We start from the raw sequence: 18321 nt of genomic DNA, 5'->3' as shown, positions 1-18321 counted from the left end.
TTAGCTGTTTTATAAGTAAATGGTCAGAAATTTGTTTTATGTCCAAACTGTCCCAAACCAAAGGATGCTCAGATTATAGCTATATAAAAGGTCTAGTCTGGTATGGTTTAGTAAATTATGATTCTCCACAAAAAGAGCCTGATATTAAATTCATTGTTTCAGCTCTATAGTGCCACCAGACTAATGAAAACAGCTTTTGACGAGTTAAGACAAATTCTCACAAAACATCAAGCGCTTCTTGAAAATGAAGAGAATGAAGCAGCGTGGGTTTGTGATAATTTATTTTTTACCCTATTGATTTTATTCCTTTCTTGCCTCGCTAAATTCAACATCTGTTTATTCCATAAATGTCAAATCAGTTATAAAACTCCATTTACGACTGCATTGCTTCGTGTCTTGTGTGTTCTGCTCCTTCAAATAGGCAGATTTATGCACTGACTTTTCATTTTCTTGTCATTTGTTATTCTCATCATTATCCGCCTTGTTATCTTAGCTCTAAACTCTCTCTCTCCTTCTGTCTCTTCTCTTCCCTCCATCCTTCTCCCCCTCTCTCTTTCATCCCTCTCTCTTCATCAGCAGTGAAAAATGGGGCTTAATTAACTGTGTGCCTGCAGGACTTTGGCTTTCTGTGCGTGAGGGTGTGTGTGTGTGTGAGTGCGCGTGTGTGCGTGCAGAGGTAAAGTAGGCCAGTCTATAAGGTGGTTAATTAGGATGCAGCAGGCCTCTGTCCGCTGGCTCCCAGGGACCAGATGGAGAGCCGGGTTCACAAACAGAGGAGGGTTTGTCCGACGATGTTTTTACTTTCGCTTTTACTCAACAGTGGAATTACAACTCGGACTGAAGGTTCTTCAGTCGCTCATCGCTCTCTTCTCTTTGCAAAACTAATGTTCTTCATTAATTCTGTTTACAACCAGTGGCTTTCTGCATTGTGTTAGATAAGAATGAAGATGCCGTTTTGGAGTTCATTTATTAAGCATTCGTTTAAATACTACCAGAGCTTCATGTAACCAGGTCTACTGCAGTTTTTTTCCATTTGTTTGAGATGCCTTCTCAATTTTTACACATTAGCCACCTTCTTGCAGTGCTCCTGGTGTGTGGATGTCAGCATCTATAATTTGTTTACATGTTACAGACTTTACATGTAAGGATTTTGCGGGTTGAAAAATGTACTTGCGGCGTAAACTGTAAGCTATAAGTATGCAAAATTAGAAGTTTATGTATTTAATGAAAACATCTTTAAAAACCACTTTCTTTGAGTGCATTGACTGGACATAGACACAAAAGGCAACTTCAACATTCATAAACAAATAGACTGTGCATCCAAAGTTAGGAGTTAAATGAAGTAATTCATCCCTGTACAAATCCTTAATAGCTCACACACATTACGTATCGAACACACACACACACACCGACACACACACACACAGAGTGAGTCAAACCCAGAGTGCTTTCACATGTCACAGAGACTTAACGTGTTGTCCCAGCAACCAGTCCCACGAGAACACCTGCACCCTGCGAATCACCATGGAGACGCATCTTCCACTGTCAATCACACGCACACACAAACACCAGCACCTGTGTTATGGCAGTCAAGTGCACATGTGTGTGTCTACTCGTATTTCTTGTGTTGTGGGGACCTAAATCTGTTCTGTTAGTTGCGATGGATACGTTTAAGGGTCAGGGACCTGGGAATCTGGTTCGTCAACAAATGTCCTCGTGGAAATAGACAGACACACATGTGCGTGTGTGCCATGCAGAGTGACATAGCTCCCTCTGATCTTTCTCTGGTGCCAACACAGCTGTGTCGGCTTGTGTGTCAGAGCACACCCGATGCACACACACGTAAACATCTGGGTTAAAAGGGATCAAGTGGTCTTCTTTCACCGGAACAGTCAGCAAAGGATTGATACCACTTTTTCTTAATCTTTCAAAACAATAATAAATATATTAATATTTTGGTTAGAATCTGCTGCACAAGCAACAAGAAGAAATAGACAATGACTAACATGGCCTAAGGGCGTGTGACCATATAGCATTTTTCTGTGGCAAAGGAGCATTGGCGGGGGGCGGGGGAGCACGTCATCCAGAGCTTCATCAAAAAACTGGTACTAGGCTGCGCATGGGTTGCGCAACATCGTGACACCTAAACGCAGATCAGTGCTGATCTGTTTTTGGATTTTGTCTGTTTGTCTACCAGCATAATAAAGCATCTTGAGACAAGACAGTGTGGTCACATTACTGTAAGGATGCACTGTGACTGTGACAAATGTTGCTCATCTCAGCTTTAACTTAAGTAGAAGTTAAGCCAACTTTTGTTTTCTTCTCTGCGTATTCGTCACAAAATATTTGACCTTTGACCCTACAGACATGTAATATTCCAGCTATGATGTGACAGCTTCTGCTGATATGCATTCATTCTGGGAAACTGCTGCATCACTTGTTCTTTTGCTATTTTCTTCAAAGCAAACGTCTCTGGTTTTCCCACAACCCTCTTTTGAAGCCCCACAAACAAACTTTAAGGTGTTAGGAGGTTATTTGTGGGTCGGTGAGTTACCTGTTTTTGGGTGTGCTTGTTTTGTCTCTCTTTTATTTGACATCTTCTTGCACTTTTCTTTCATCTGTAATCTTCCTTGCCGTGTTTTATCTCAGTTAGTTCCTGCTGCCGCTCCACATAGCAGGTGGAGACAAACCGGTTTGTTAAAGGCACTTTATATATAAACACATCTCGCACTTTAATCACCTTTCATCATCGGCTGTGTGACGACCTGTGGGCGTGACCACATTTTAATTTAATCCTCTCACATCTTCGTTTCCATCCCTCCCCTAATTGAAGCTCTTGCGAGTGGCAGCGGCGACGGTTTGCTATTTCTGAATTGGCACTGGTTGGCTGCCACAGCTCCGCTTCACGCTAAATACATCAGCTGCCATTCAAGTCAGAGACTCAGAGGAAAACGACAGAAAATAGCTCTTCCCATTGTGTCTCTGTCCTCTCGATTCTGTTGCCTCCCGTTCTGATCCCGATACGCCGTGTGGCAGACAAACAAATCCCCTCCCCAAACAAATAAATGAATTTAAATTAAAAGACAGCAGAATGGAGTTTGGTGTAAACAAAGCACTACTCCCTTTCTCTTTTTAGCCTTGTTTTGCATGACAAGCCGTGACACTCTCTGCATTGAGATTCAAATGAGTAAATGGCGGCTTAAGATGGACTTAGCTTCACTTCACTGGGACTATTTATCCGCTTGTATTAAGGACGTGTCATTCTCAACACTTCCTGTTTGACTAATTTAGGACAACACCACATTCTGTCTTCGACTCAATACATTGTGATGTTTTTTGTTTTGTTTTTTTAACCACTGAGAACTTCATGAAACTTTGCTAGGAAATTAGGCCAACGCCACAGACAAACAGATCCAGAAGATAAACACAGGACAATCAAGTACTGTGGACTCTTTCAAGACAGAACAGGTTGAGATATGCATTGTGGTAAACATGAAGCTTAAACCACCATAGAACGTTGTGACAGCAGTTCAGCAGGGACCTGGATGCTCTGCACATGACGGACGCCGCAGAGAAGACAGTAGGAGGATGGATATGAGCTGAAATAGAGAAACAGACATAAAAAAACATGTGCGTCATTTCTTCTCCAAACATCAATGGTTTCTCTGTGGTGGAGTCCCGCTGGGACCTCCTGTATCACTGGAAGCGCCACGCTGATTGTGATGACATACCTGGTCAAGAAAATCCTTCTTGTGTGTTACGAGTGTGTCATCGCCTTTGCACATTAATCGTGATTGATGCCTCTTTGCATTTGGCAGGCAACACTTCTCTCATCTCTGGCCCCCTCTGGGATTGTTTGATCAAGCTCAAGAAGGAGAGCAGCTACATGATTTCCCATCAGTGCACGACAAAAACATCTTTAGTGGAGTTAATTACGACTTGAATTTTTCTTTGGTTGTTCTCTCTGTCCACTGTCTCTAACAATATAGTCACTGACATTTCTTATAATTGGTCCACACAAACATTGTGGGACAATCAGAAACTAAATCCCCATTTTAGCTGGACTCATTTGAAAAAGAAAACTCTATGTTTACTTTTAACCTAAGCTCAATTTATACCTTATACTGTGATGAATCTACTTCTTTGGGGCAGCCTAGTCTGTATTCACATCCCCAGTGGCTGGACAAGAGCAGAAAATTCATCAAAATGATTAAGATAACTTGTGTAGGCTTTGTTCGTCTGCTCCAGACCCTACGCACACCCTAAAGTCCTAGCCTGACGTGCACCTCCACAGAAATTTAACTACACACTGCGGCGATGCAGACCACAAGAGCTGTGATTGGTCGGCTTGGTAGTAGTGTGTTTCCGCTTTAGTATTTCCAACTGCATCTCCATCTCCACAATTTTCGAATCGATTGTTTTGGATCGCTACATCGAGGAAAGGTTAACCGGGGTGGTTCGGAGATACAAACATTTGTATGATTTGTTTTCAGCGAAATTTCGGCAAAAGTTTCACCCGCCATTGTTGAAAGTGAAGCGGTAAGAGGAAAGTGAAGCAGAAAGTATATATTAACCCGACTGGCAAAAAAGACTCAGCGCTGACTAGCGTTTGGGTGGTGTTTTTACAGAGTGAGCCAGACTGACGAGCACACAAATATTAATGGCTCGCTCCAGCATAGGCTGCGTGTGAAGGTTACGCCGTCTAGTCCTGCAGATGCATAAACTGCACATAAGTTCTAGACACATAAATGTTTTTGAGTACAGTGTAAGTGATATAACTAATGATCAGAGCTATATAAATAAAGACCTTGTTTTATAACCAGTTAAGATGCAATAATCAATTATCTGCTGCTGGAGCCCATTGGGACTGTGTCGGTTGTTTCCACTTTTCAAAACATCAGTCTGAATAAATATATTCTTACCAGCTGCAGAACAAGAGATACAAAAGTGTCAGTTGATTTTATAAATGCAGCCTCTTGACAGAGTAGACAGTTCACTTGTTAAGATTTCTTCATTCAGCTTCTGTAGTTCAGTGTTTTTTCCAGGTGAGATCGATGACACTGCACTGCATTTCTTTGCGCTGCCGTTCATCGACCCGTCTCCTTTGGAGTGGCTAATGTTCATAAGAAATACAGTTCAACAGACCCAAACGCTGCTCCATAAAGTAACTCGCTCACTCCTCAAACACAAAGACCATGGTGCAGTACATTGCAAGTGATTTTTTTTATTTAAGCAATGAGAGGAAACTACCCATAGAGTCATGGGTAGAAGCAGAGGGAAGATTTATGTCATGGATGAAGAGCTGAGCAGAACGGGCTGAAACTCATTTTCAAACCTGTCATGATGCGTTCGTAACTGCTCAGACAGCCCTGAAAACAGAGATGCAGCAGAACTCGCCTGGAGATTTGTGTCAGAATCACCTCAGCAAATAAAAAATACATAACTAACTAGAAACTGACGAGACAGAAATAAAGACAGAACTCACTTTAATGTAGTAACATCATTTTACACTCATTTCATGTCAGGCTGAGATGTGGAAGAACACTGAAGAATGACGACATGCTTGAGAGGACAAACACATCTGTGTGGAAATAACTGCTCAGCATTCAGGTTCTCAGCCCTTCTTCATCTTCCACTCCTCTTCCTTGCTTCAGGCCGGCGGCCGCCCTGAGCCAGACGTTCCTCTGCGCTTTAGTATGCATGCATGCATGTGTTCAGTGGGTTCTGGCCTGAGCTCAGTGGCTTGCGTCAGGGATCAGTACACAGTTTAGGCTGCGAGGCGCATTTTGTGTGCTGAGGAGGCCGAGTGGAAGGATACAAAGGAGCGCTGCACTCCACGGAGGCTGAACTCTGTTGTCCAGCTGCGCAGGGCAAATAGTTCTGACACTCCCTGGGTGTTGAACACTGCCAAAGAAGACACAATCCCTAAACAGCAGGACAACATGCTGCAGTTTAGAGGAGAAAACAAAACCAAAAGACACACAATGTACATTTGATTGTTAGCAACATCATGACTATGACTACTGTCACATGTAATGGAAATGATCATGGAGGTGATTTAGCTAATCTTACAGCTTTACTAGTACGAGAGCAAAACTTGTTTGTCCTGTGAGTTGTGCTAGAGAAGTTGAAATTAAAGTTGAAAGAGTTCATCCTCTGGTAACTATGTCTTCTACGTTTCTACTCAATTACATTTAGGTGCAACAAAAATCTCTTTGGTTTATGTCTTATGTAAGTGGGCATTGACTGAAATCAGTCAGACTTCAATCTGATTAAGCACTTGGTTAATGTGAATACACAGATTATCAGAAGTAACTCTGCAGGTTTTAAAAAAAGGACATACATTTGTGATGCCCTAAACATGAATGTTGAAAGGTTTAATGTAGCTGTAGTCACAGCTGGGAACAAATAACATTATAGTGTTCGTGACTACAGCACACCACACCACAATGATGAGTTAATCTGGCAGCCAGTAGTTTACAGACAAGATAAACAAACTTTTGATAGGTCTATTCTTGTGAAAAGTCTTCACTCCTCTTATCAGTTTCTTTAAATTAAACTCCTCTTCAACAAGTATGCACTACTCCTCTTCCAAGACTTGTACAGGTGAAACAGAAAATGCTTCATGAAAACATGTGGTATATCCCACGTGTGTGTTCTCTGTCCAAGTACACTGCAGCTAAAGCTTTCTATTGATCAGTCACTCTTGTTTCCTATGAGGCCTTGAAGCAGTTAGTAGTTTTTAGATCTTGTCATTGTAACATTCTGTGACAGCCATGGCCATTCGACAGGTGATTTGTCCGTGCTGTCTGCCTTATTGACTTCTGGTATTCATCAAGAAAGGCGCCCAAGTACACTGAACAGATCGAACTGTAATTCAGGCTCTGCACCTGTTTTTGTTAAACGTCTAGGCCTCCAATTCTATGGACCCACAAATGTGTATTTATTTTCCTTTGACAGTCAGTGTTATATGAAAGGAGAGAAGTTTAGCACTGCCCTTGATAAGGATGGAATTGGCCCCTGTGGTCTACAACACATACAGTACATTCGAGGCAATGCCACCTACAGTACTTCATGGCATCACTAAGCAAGTTTTTTTGGTTGTCTGTCTCTCTGTGTTAGTAATAAACTGGCGACCTGTCCAGGGTGTACTCCGCCTCTCACCCAGTGACAGCTATGATAGGCTGCAGTCCCTGTGACCCTCCAAAGGACAAGCGGTTACAGAAAATGAATGAATTAATAAGTCTAGAGTTTACATTCAAGCCAGATTTTGTCATTTATTTCAAGGACTTGTTGCAAAACTCTTTGAGTTTAGCAGAGTAATGCTGATGCTGATAAACTAGACGCAGTGTAACTCCTCTGAGCCGATACCGTAGCTCAGCACAAATTAAATGTCATTATTCTGGTGTCAATGACCTTTCGTCAGCCTGGAGGTATGAAGGAGACATTTTGTCCGGCTGACAGCGCTGCCTCCTCCCTCCCCCTCCTGGATGCGTGTGTTTCCAGTCTTTATAGTTTTCATCCGGGCTGACACATGTGCTGTCCGCTGGCGCTGCATCGGAACGTGTTGATGTTTATCATGATAATGGGACAGATTTCAATTCACTTTAATGCACGGCCCACAGCGCAGCATATGTAAAACTACAGATAGAAATAGATGAGATTATTCCGGGTTTTAAGGGCTGACTGAAGATGGAAGCGCGGTGATGCAGAAGAAGACTGCTGCATCTTCACCATCACCTCATGCTGTTCTTCTTAACTTTTCGTTTTAAGTTTTTTAAGTTGTGTTTTGGCCAAGTCTCGGCATTAGCCTGGCATAGCTAATGACAATAAAGTTCTTCTTGATCTTGATGTTTAAAAACAATAGGTATATTTCCCAATAAAAATAATATTATGGGAACCACAGTTCCCACCATGCTTTGTGGGAGGTAAACAGAAAGAGTAATGTCACCAGTGGCTTATCAGTGGGATACAATGTGAGCCACGTTGCTTATTCTTGTTGCATTTGAATGCAGAGATTACTTAGATACTGAAAAAAACTGGATCATTCTCCAGCTTCAGAGTTATCAGCTGTGTATTTTTTCTGTGATCTAAGCAGACTTGTGGATGTCTGCAGATTCAAAGATGATGGTATCCCTGGACAGTGTAAGTTACTGAATCTAAAAATATTTTATGTCTCTGAGTTGGGATTTGACAGTTGTAACTCCAAGGAATGGATTTCTTTCCTTTTGCAATTTTGACCAATTCCCAAGTTTTCCCTTTTATTGTTGAATCCCTTCTTCCTCCTCCTTGCTCCTTCTCATCTTCCTGCATACCGCTTCCTTTTTCACTTCTTTCATAATTTCCTGTCTTGTCATTTCTCTTGCTATATTGTTTATGCATTTACTCCCTTGTTTCTCCCCCTTATGTCTGTTTCCTCCTCCTCTTGTCATGTCAGTTTCACCTCCCTCATCTCCTTTATTTCCTCAGCTCTTATCCCCATGTTGTCCTCCTCATCTCCTCTCACTTCTTGCCTACTCCCTCCCTCTCCTTCTCTATCTCTCAGTCTGTTGACACACGTTCAGACATGATATAAAAATACAGAAAGAGAGGTAGACACTGGTGTGTTGTCACCTCCTCCTCTGTTACCTCCTCATCCCTCTCTCTTCTTCTTTGGTCTCTCTGAAGTGAAGTTTCCCCTCTTGTTCAGGCTGTTGTCTCCTCCGCTGCCGTGAAACGACACATGAGCCAAAACAACAGCGAGCGCCAAAGCACCTTCAAACCGAACAAATCCCTCCTCACAACCACCTCGCGACGACATGAAAAGCAGCACAAAGGAAGAGAGTCAGTTGACTCGTTGCTGCAGACAAACAATGTGTGTGTGTGTATTTTTGACTGGGCGAATGGGAGCGCCTGCTGAGTCTGGCTGTGTGATCTTCAGAAAGATTTTTTATTTTATTTTGGAGGAACTGCTTCCTTTTCCGTCTCCTCCCCATCACTCCATCCCTCTTGTCTTCTCGAGCAGCAGCAAGTTGCTGATTAAACATGAGAAAACATGACAGATATCGTGGAGAAATGTCACTTTGTCCCCTTTGGCTGAAAGCTAGGCTTTTTACGTCGCTGTGTGAACCAGTGGAGCTAGCTTAGCTAACAAGCTTCGTTAAAAACAAAGCTTAGACAAAAACAGCAGACAGTTATGGCAGGGAAACTGCAATTAAAATACTTGAGAAAACACCTGTTTCTGAATTTTGTAAAGCAGTGTTGGGATCAACATAGAGATGACGATGGACCCATTTTGACTCACAATGCTGTGATTCATGTTCGTCAAAACAGTTTTCATGGCTCTATAGTCTGAATTCTGAGTGTGTGATAGTTTACCACGAAAAACAACTCTGGAGTCATAATGCAGTCATTTTATTTTTATTTTTTAATTTATTTGGTGGACATAGTGGAATATGTAGGAGCTGAACAACAAGATATTTTTCTTGGAATTTGGTGGACACCAAAAATGGAGCTTAAAGATGGAGAATACTCTCTGTCATGGGATTCATGAGGGGGGCACACATATATTTTTTCATTCACATTATGTTGCTTTGTGCATGCCGGATTTAGAAATGGACAATAATTTTACCATGCACCTGGTTCAGCTTTAAGTTAGGCTGGTAGAATTGAACTGGCAGTTTGAACTTCCATAAGAACACCACAGACCAAAGAATTCATATAACTCTGAATGCATGTAAACGCCTCAGCAGACTTATCTGTGTCAAAGCAAGGTTGAAAGCCAAGTAGGAATCACAGAGCGCACGAAGCTTCAAAAACAGCCACATACAGTGGGTGTTTTAGTCTGTGTATGAAACCAGGAGATATATAAATACAGTTTTTTGGGGGCAACAGATAAAAGACTAAATCTCATTGTAAATTTGTTTCACAGCAAAGACACAGGCAGTGAAGTCATAACTCTTATTACAGGCAATAAAAATTTTAGACATTGTAAAACACTGTCCCTTTTCTCATCTTCTTCCCTTCCCCAGGTGATGAGTGGTATCTGTGTAGGCTGACTCTGAGCACACCCAGTCAGGCTGATCTGCAATGGGCGATGTTTCCTTCACCTTACCTCGGCGCCATCGGTCCTGATTCACCTCCTGGCTCTGTAGTTTACCGTCTGTCAGCGCGTCAACGAGACGGGACGCTGGGGCAAGCCCAGTTCCTCCTACTGGACGGTGAGTGTTTATCTTCCGTGGGCCATTGACCATACTGTACGTAACTTCTGTAGAGTGCAGTGTTGCAAGCTATTGGAATAGAACTTCAGTCATAAACAATGAAATTTAAAATATTCAAGGAATGATCTGTTAATGTCTTTTAGTATTCAAATTCACCTCACTCTTTCATTTCATTTCATTTGTGTTTTTTTACCCACCACAGTGAAACCTCTTTCTTCCAAAGACCTGTCACGTGTCTGCTGCCGTGCTTATCTCCTGCTTGTATCTGTAATTAGGTCCGCTGCTGCTCTGCCAGGCACTGTGTGACAAACCTGTTTTGTTCAAAGGAGTGATTTATAAATAAAATGTGACTTGTTGAATTTCAATTACCGTCAAGTGGAAGAGGGAGAGAAAACGCACATAAACGGCAAGGAGCTGCACTGTTAATCGCTCCCTGGGGCAAAGACAGCTCCCAGATTCGGGAATAATAGGAAAGTCTCTGGAGAGGCAGTGAGTGGGAGAGTTGGAGGGTGGGCGGATGGGCGCCGGTGGCTGTGGATTTTTTTATTTTTTTACAGTTTTTTTTTTTTTGTTGGAGCAAAGAAGGAGGGAGGAGGCAGGAGCAGGGGAGATATTTTGAGAGCTAATTTCTAATGCTTTCATATTAAAAGCTCCTGACTTCCCTTTGGCGTAATGTGACTACATGTGTACCGACCAATAATCCAATAATTTATATTAAAAACATCACGCCATGTCATGTCAAAATATATTTATACAGTGTGACGCCAATTAGTGGCATAAATGTGATTTTACTCCGTTTGAGGATTTTAAAGTTACAGCTTGTGTTTGAGAAGCTGGACAGAGGAAGGTTTCACTGAACGATGTCTTTGAAGATCTTCAGTCAGCCAGGTCATTGTTATATAGGTATCTGTCTTAGTAATTCCTTTACAATGTTCTTGTGTCCAACGAAATCATTGTGCTATAAGTTGAGCGTACTAGCGAACATTAAAGCTTGTGACCACAGACTCTAGAAAAAAGTGGACGCCATGACAACTCCTCAGAAGTGAAGCCAAAGCAAGTAGAGCTCCCCCTGGTGGCTGGCTGCAGAATAGGTCATAAGCTCCACATCCTCCATGTTAATGGATTGGACTTGGGTATGACTCTACTATCAGACAATTTTGCTCAGATTCTGGCTCCAAACTGGCAAGATATCCCCGGGATACTAGCGTCAGTGTGGCCAGATGTCCGTTTTTTCTACAGTCCATGGTTGTGGCACACCAAGCCAACAGTTGGCCATTTGTTGGTGTACCTCTCTGTGCAGCTTTTTATTTCAATACATTACATTTCAAAAAGCAAACTTCACCATAAAGTCATCTGGAACAAAAAACCTGTAAACCAAGTGCTCAGCATGATTCAGGAGAGGCCTACGATGGTTTGTAGATCTCCCCAGTTCTAGCTCCTTTGGTTTCCCCTTTTGAGTGACGAGCACAGACCACTGCCATCTGTAGGTACGAAGTCCTTGCATGCAGCTGCAGAACATACTGTATGTGTAATGTGTCTGTAGTCTTTGTGGTGTGTTCAAATGCAACTGTTTTTCAGTCACAGACAAAACAACATCGCAGTCAGTGTTTGTCACCGGTAGTTCTTTGATGACTTTAATGTGTCCAATGTATAAAACCTGCCCGAAGGAAAAAAGTCATACTATATATCCCCGTTTCCACTTTAGTTTTTTCGTCTTTTGTTCCTCAAAAAACAAGAGAAATTATATTTTTTAGATGTCTGTATGTGTTCGAAATAAACAAGATGCACAATGAGGGCTTTCAGTCTTTAGGATAGCTCATAGGATATTTTGACTCAGCAGTTGTAGATAAAATGTATTCTTTTAATCAGTGAGCCTTAGAGGTGCTGATAGGACTATTTTTGGACGAGGCCTGCTCAGCTGTTTCCCCGTGCTTTCATGTTTATGCTAAATTAGGCTAACCACGTCCTGACTCACACAGACCGAGAATAAGAACATTTACCTTTAAAGTCAGTCATTATTTTCATCTGAAATTAAAGAAGTTGGTGTGATACTCTGCACCAGTATAAAGGAGTCCTGTAAGAGCTGTATTACTGGTATTCCACCTTTGACGAGTCTTTCTGAGAGACTCAGACAAACTCATGCCTGAGAAGTCTCTCCACAAATAGACAAAGCAGGAGATGATTGACAGGTTGGATTCAGCTGCTGTTCAAAACCCTCTGGTCAACAGCTGGGGATTCTTCTCTTCCTCTTTCCATTCTTCCCTCCACTTCTTGTCTCTCATCTCCTTGTCCCTCCTCCCTGTTATCATCACTGTCTCTTCTTCTATTCTCCCTCTTTACCTCTCTCCACATCACTCTCTTTCTTTTTCTTCTGGCTCCCATTTCTTTCTTTTCCATCTTCCGTTCATTGCTTCCTATCTCTCTCTCTCTCCCATCTTTTGGTCATCCTCCCTCTGTCAGCCCCCCACCCCCCACCCCTTTTCACCCATGGGGGACGAAGGTGAAAATGAGCCCACTCTCTTTTTCGGAGTCTTCATAGAGTGTTAAGCGGCTCACAAATACGCACATACACAAATAAACATGTGCAACATCCCTCAAGCCTCAAATTGCCTCATTTGGTCTTCCATAATTGGACAGCTGTGACTCACAAGCTCTCTATCTATCTATCTATCTATCTATCTATCTATCTATCTATCTAGCGGTTGCAGACAAGGTTTGAGCTAACTATATTTGGAACTGCACTTTTTTTTCTTTTTTGGTTTATTTCTTTGTTTCACTTTATTCATCCTCTCTTCTCTGATAATAAAGGTGGCGAGGACTGCTTCGAGGTGGACCGTCGCGGCGGTGAGATCAGGACCACAGGGCGACCTCTAACCCCCAGTAAGGAGTATCTGCTGCGGGTGCAGGCAGTGGACGGACGTGGTCGCAGAGGTCTGCCGGCCACCGTGGCCATCCTCGCTGGCTACCGGCCGCCGCAGTTCACCAACTCCACCTACAGCCTGAACGTCCCCGAGAACACACCTGTTGGCCAACCGTGAGTCCCCACAGCAGTTTGATAACCTCTTCTCTCTAGCTTAGTCTAGCTAAATGTGATTGCTGGTAAAAGGTAAACTGTCTTGTGTTTATGCACCCACTCATTCACACAAGCGCACACATTCACACACTACTGCCAGCACTGACAGTGACTCAGGGCTTCAGTGTCTTGCTCAAGGACACTAAATGTGGTCCATGTTCTGGGGACCAAACTGCTAATCCTCGTGTTCGTGGACAACCTGCAGGGTATTTCTCTCTGAGTGAAAGTCCATTATTCCAACTTCCAGGCTCAAATAAACTGTCAAATATTTGAGATTATGTTACTTTAAAACATACTTTAATTAGCGCTATTGTGAGTATTTGTAGTGATTTGTATGTTTCTGGCTATTGTGCATAATATGCAGTCTGCCTAGCATGAATACTTTTGTTGTGCACATACTGCGTAGATTTATGGCATTGATTGTTTTGTATACAGTTGCAGTTGTAGTGCTTAGTAATATTACATCTTGTGTTATTATTAAGTGTCCTCCATATTTACAAACACCATTTACATTCAATTGCCTCCGAAACTGAATGTGGAAATGGAATTTGTGTGCATGCGTGTATTTGTGTGTGTGCAACTGTGTATGACTGTGTGCATTTCCCCAGCCCACTCCTTGGTTTCGCATGTCATGTGATGCATGAAAAGATGAGCCCCGTAGAGCAAGACAAAAGAAAATAGGGAGAAGGAGAAGAGAGAGGGAGAGGTGGAGGGCTGATAGAGGAAGGGAGGAGAAAGAAGAGAGGAGGGTGGAGGGATGATGAGAGAGAGGATGGGGGAGGGGGGTGGAGAGGACCCAGATGTGTGAGCGTGGCCTGAGGCTGAGAATTTGAAAGTGTGGCAAATTCAAATATTTATTAAAAGCAAGGTCTGGATAAACATGAAGGGGAGTGTGTGCTTGTGTGTGTGCGTGTATGTGTGTGTATGTGTGTGTGTCCCTCAGGGCTGGTGGCGCAAAGCACATTGTATTAATATCTAAGTATCCATGCCACCCTGTGAGCAGAGTGTGTGGGTGTATCTCTCTGCACGCCTTTTCTGTGTGTCTCTGCTTCCATTATGTCCCTTTTATGTGTTTTATGTCCTTGTATGTGTCCGTCCATGTGTGTGTGAGAGAGTTTTAATCAAATTGATTAACCAGGTTTTGATGGTTTCTGAGTTCCAAATACCCCATGAAGGATGCGGTCTACACAACACTGGATCTCGACCAGCGCGTCACAACTCCTCTTCAATTTATAAGTCTATCTGGAAATAGAAATGTAGAGCAGCTTTTTACTGACCTGCAGTCATATTTATATTCTAAGCAAGGGAAGCCAAGTGTATTTCTAGAGCACATTTTACACAAAAGGAATGTAAAGTTCTCCACACATTGTAAAAATATAAGAACAATAAAAGGTCATACAACAAAATAAACCAGTAAAAGAAACAATGATACATACAATGATAATACATTTTCTTTTATGACATTATGGCAATATCACAGTTAAAGACCACATATCCACATTATTGAAAACGACACCAGATAGGTGAAAGAAATTAAAGGACCTGTGTGTAGGATTTAGTGCCATCTAATGGTAAGGTTGCAAATTGACACCGCTTTTAGACAGGGTCCCTCTCGACTCCTTTTCCAGGCATTTTTGCAGTGGCTGCCCCTTCATAAAATGTGTGTGTGTATGTTTGTGTAAAGGACTTATTCTAAGCTAACAAAAGCACAATTTATACTGACAGATGATTAAACAGTAACGGAAATGTACTACATACTACACTTCTGCTAATATGTCCCTGTTAATCCTGGGCCTTAAATGCAGGTATAAATTGGATAAATGGAGAAGAAAACAATCTTATTAGGTTGTACGCACACGTAGAAAATAGGACTTTGTCTCTAATTTCTAATATTTGAGCTTTGGAGCTTGGTGAAAAGTCTGTAGAATGCATGTTAAGCTAGACGTGGACCATTCTGTACTGAACACACATAGTGAAGTGATCCACTTTTTCATCTGACTCTGGACAACAGGAAGATGACTCAAAACTGGCCTCCTTCACAATCTTGCTAAAAAATTTGTAGTATGTTTTCTGTAGTAGTATGTCATCCCTAGTGCCACTCTAACACACTCCTATGTGTGTGTGCCCGTGCAGTGTCGCAGTGGTTCAGGCTGTCTCCTTCCAGAAGAAGAGTCTGTCCTACATGCTGCTGGTGAATCCTGGGAATCTGTTTAGCATCAACCAGGAGAGCGGCGCGCTCAGCCTTACCAGGGCAGTCGACTTCGAGAGCGGTCACAACCTCCACAGCCTACAGGTCCGGGCGTCCGAACCCGACACAGGCCTCAGCGGTGTGGCAGAGGTACGCCAACACAACCAAACACACAAACACATAATCACTTGCATATAAAAGCCGGATAAAATACAAATATATATTAAATAGAACTCTCAGTCAGTGCTCTAGGACAGTTTAGCTTTAAGCAGTGGAGGTGGTGACTCTTACTGAATTATGTTTTCCACTTATTTATCCTCCCACTGTGGGATAAATAAAGGATTATTTTACCTTATCTTATCTTCTTAAGTTCAGCTTTAATATAGCTTAAGAATAATATAAACACATATTGTTTTACTTCCACTTAGTACCTGTGTGTATTGTTAGCATACCCTGTGTGCCAACAAAAATTGGACAGATTCTGTTTCATTTCTTTTCTGTTTCTTCTATTTCTTTAGATGTAGTAGAAAGTGTCTAAAAAATAACTTGTCTCTTCTGCTGACTGGTCAGAGAAAAGTGGACATTTTAAGTATTGTTCACACTTCAATGATGCACTTGAGCTATTGAGTGAATGTGACAGTCATTGGAGTGTGAATTGGAAGGTCACCTCACTGTTGTAAGTGGTATCACAGCCCCTCTGCCCCTGATAAACAGAAAAATCCACAGTTGCACAACTTAACATCATACATTCGAGGGTGTTGACCCTCGACTGTGGAACACGCCGCTCTATGATGAAAACTCATTAATTTAAAATGAGCAAAAGTGCTGGCGCTGAAGCAGACGCTGTGATGCAACCGTTTCATTTACTGTTTATTCTGCTTATGTGTTCATTATGCATGCTCAAAACTAAAGGCATACTGCTGAGCGTCCCGTGAATCTTCTCATGATGAAAACCAAAGGTTGCTTTCAGAAACTACATCTGATCAGTTTTGCAATCAGCAGTTTGAGCTGCAGGATGCGTCTGTTGAGTTTGGTACAGAGTTTGCAGCATTATGGATTCAGTACGGGTGAAAAACATACAAACATACAGTTCAATGTGCTAAGTGCTGAAACCTGGTTGCTAAGTACTGACTCCTGTTCTCAAAGTAAGCTCTGAAGACTTTATACAGGAGATAGCTACATCTGTTCACATTAACACACACTCACACATGCACACACAATAAGAGAAATCCATTATCACCTGCTCTCGGTGCCCAGATGGTTGAAACAGACAGAGAATAGCTGCTAAACTACCAGCGTCCCCCAAAGGCCACTGCTGCTCTATAAGCTTGGCTGGCTAATTCACTCTAAAGGCCCTGCATGTGTGTGTTTGTGCGTTAGTCAGTTATTTAGAAAGCATCCTCCTCAGCAGTGTTAATGTTACATCTCATTGTAGCTTCTGCAGTTTCTCTTTCCTTTGGGCTTCACCAGACATTTTAAAATCGCCAATATGAAGTGAGTCTCTCTACATTGTTCTATCCATCGTATTTTATTATTAGCTATATCACTTAGTCAAAGGTCAAAGGTCAAAGAGGACAGTGCAAAGACAAACAATACAATACTGACAGTACAAAATACTTGGACAATGCACTTAAAAAGACATTACACAAACGTAGAGCAACATAGAGCAGTGATGACTAATAAGCAGACTAACAGAGTATGAGTTGGGGTGGTTGCAAATGTTTGACTGATTAGCAGCATAATGTGTGCAAAGGATGCAAAGATACATGCAAAGGGTTAAATATAGGTCATGATATGATTGTGTATGTTCAGTCCACTTTCAGTCAGCAAGGGCCGTTCAGTCCAAAACGGTTTCCAGTTTCTAAATCTAATGAGATCAAACCAAAGAGTAAGATGCACCATACTCAAAAAAAAGGTCATGAGAGATGTGCCAACAGTGGTGTGAATGTAGATTTGCAAAAACTATTGTATACGATATAAATGAAAAATACTACCAACTGCCTTTCAACAGGTTTGACATATCTGCTAAAATTCAGTATCTGGACAACTCCAACAATGGCATGTCTGTCTGTATGAAGACATCAGTGTTCCACTTTATTAATTCTTACAATTGGTCTCACAATTACTGGCAACTTTATAACAAATATGTTTAATTGGGGCATAGGGGATGTTGTTATTTTGTAATTAATGAAAGCTTATTCCAAACCCCTTTACATTTTTATTTTAGAACAAGTACATGTCAAATGTAAAGAGTTTTCAAATTCATACATTTTTTATTTCACAGTAAAATGAAAAGTGTGCAAATGTGTCCTTTTTTGTTCAAAGAAAATTGCCTATTCATCATACTACATATTGTCTAAAGACAACATCCGGTCTGAAACCCGGCCTGAAACCCCCAGAGCAAGCCTGAAGGCGACTGTGGCAAGGAAAAACTCCCTTTTAACAGGAAGAAACCTCGAGCAGAACCCAGCTCATATGGAGGGACTCATCTGCCTAAGGCTGGCTGGGTAGGGACAGAAAAGAGAGAGAAGAGAGAGGACAGGAGGAACGAGATAAACATACATCTGTCATGGATACATACATCTGACTAAAGTGTACATGTAGAATCTGATGATGATACAAATACAACATATAGCTGGTGATGTTACATGACAGTTTGAGAATATAAGAGGAATCACAGGCAGGTTGGAGAATTGTTCATTCAGGCAGCAGTGGGTAACTGCAGGAGGCCATGAAGACTGGGCAGGTTGATGAGACCACGACAACAGATGTAGTATGGAGCTCCACAGGAAACACAACTCCAGGCCAGAGACACTCACAAGAAGAGGAACACACAGCAGTTAACATGCTATAATATGCAG

The 18321-nt window shown here is 42.0% G+C and overlaps 1 protein-coding gene across 1 annotated transcript in view; it reads left to right on the top strand.

The window, feature by feature from the left end:
- Nucleotides 1-18321, top strand: part of LOC311497223 (neural-cadherin) — a 125636-nt gene that overhangs the window by 41601 nt on the left and 65714 nt on the right. Inside the window, exons 2-4 of the mRNA XM_084557420.1 lie at nt 10011-10199; nt 13008-13233; nt 15406-15610. Of these exons, the coding sequence (XP_084413546.1) occupies nt 10011-10199; nt 13008-13233; nt 15406-15610 (620 nt within the window). The remainder of the gene's footprint in view (nt 1-10010; nt 10200-13007; nt 13234-15405; nt 15611-18321) is intronic.

The sequence above is a fragment of the Chelon labrosus genome (genome assembly GCF_963514085.1).
Source record: "Chelon labrosus genome assembly, chromosome: 12".
In the NCBI taxonomy this organism is placed as follows: domain Eukaryota; kingdom Metazoa; phylum Chordata; class Actinopteri; order Mugiliformes; family Mugilidae; genus Chelon; species Chelon labrosus.
The sequence above is the reverse complement of the archived record's forward strand: the minus strand, read 5'-3'. Positions and strand labels throughout refer to the sequence as shown.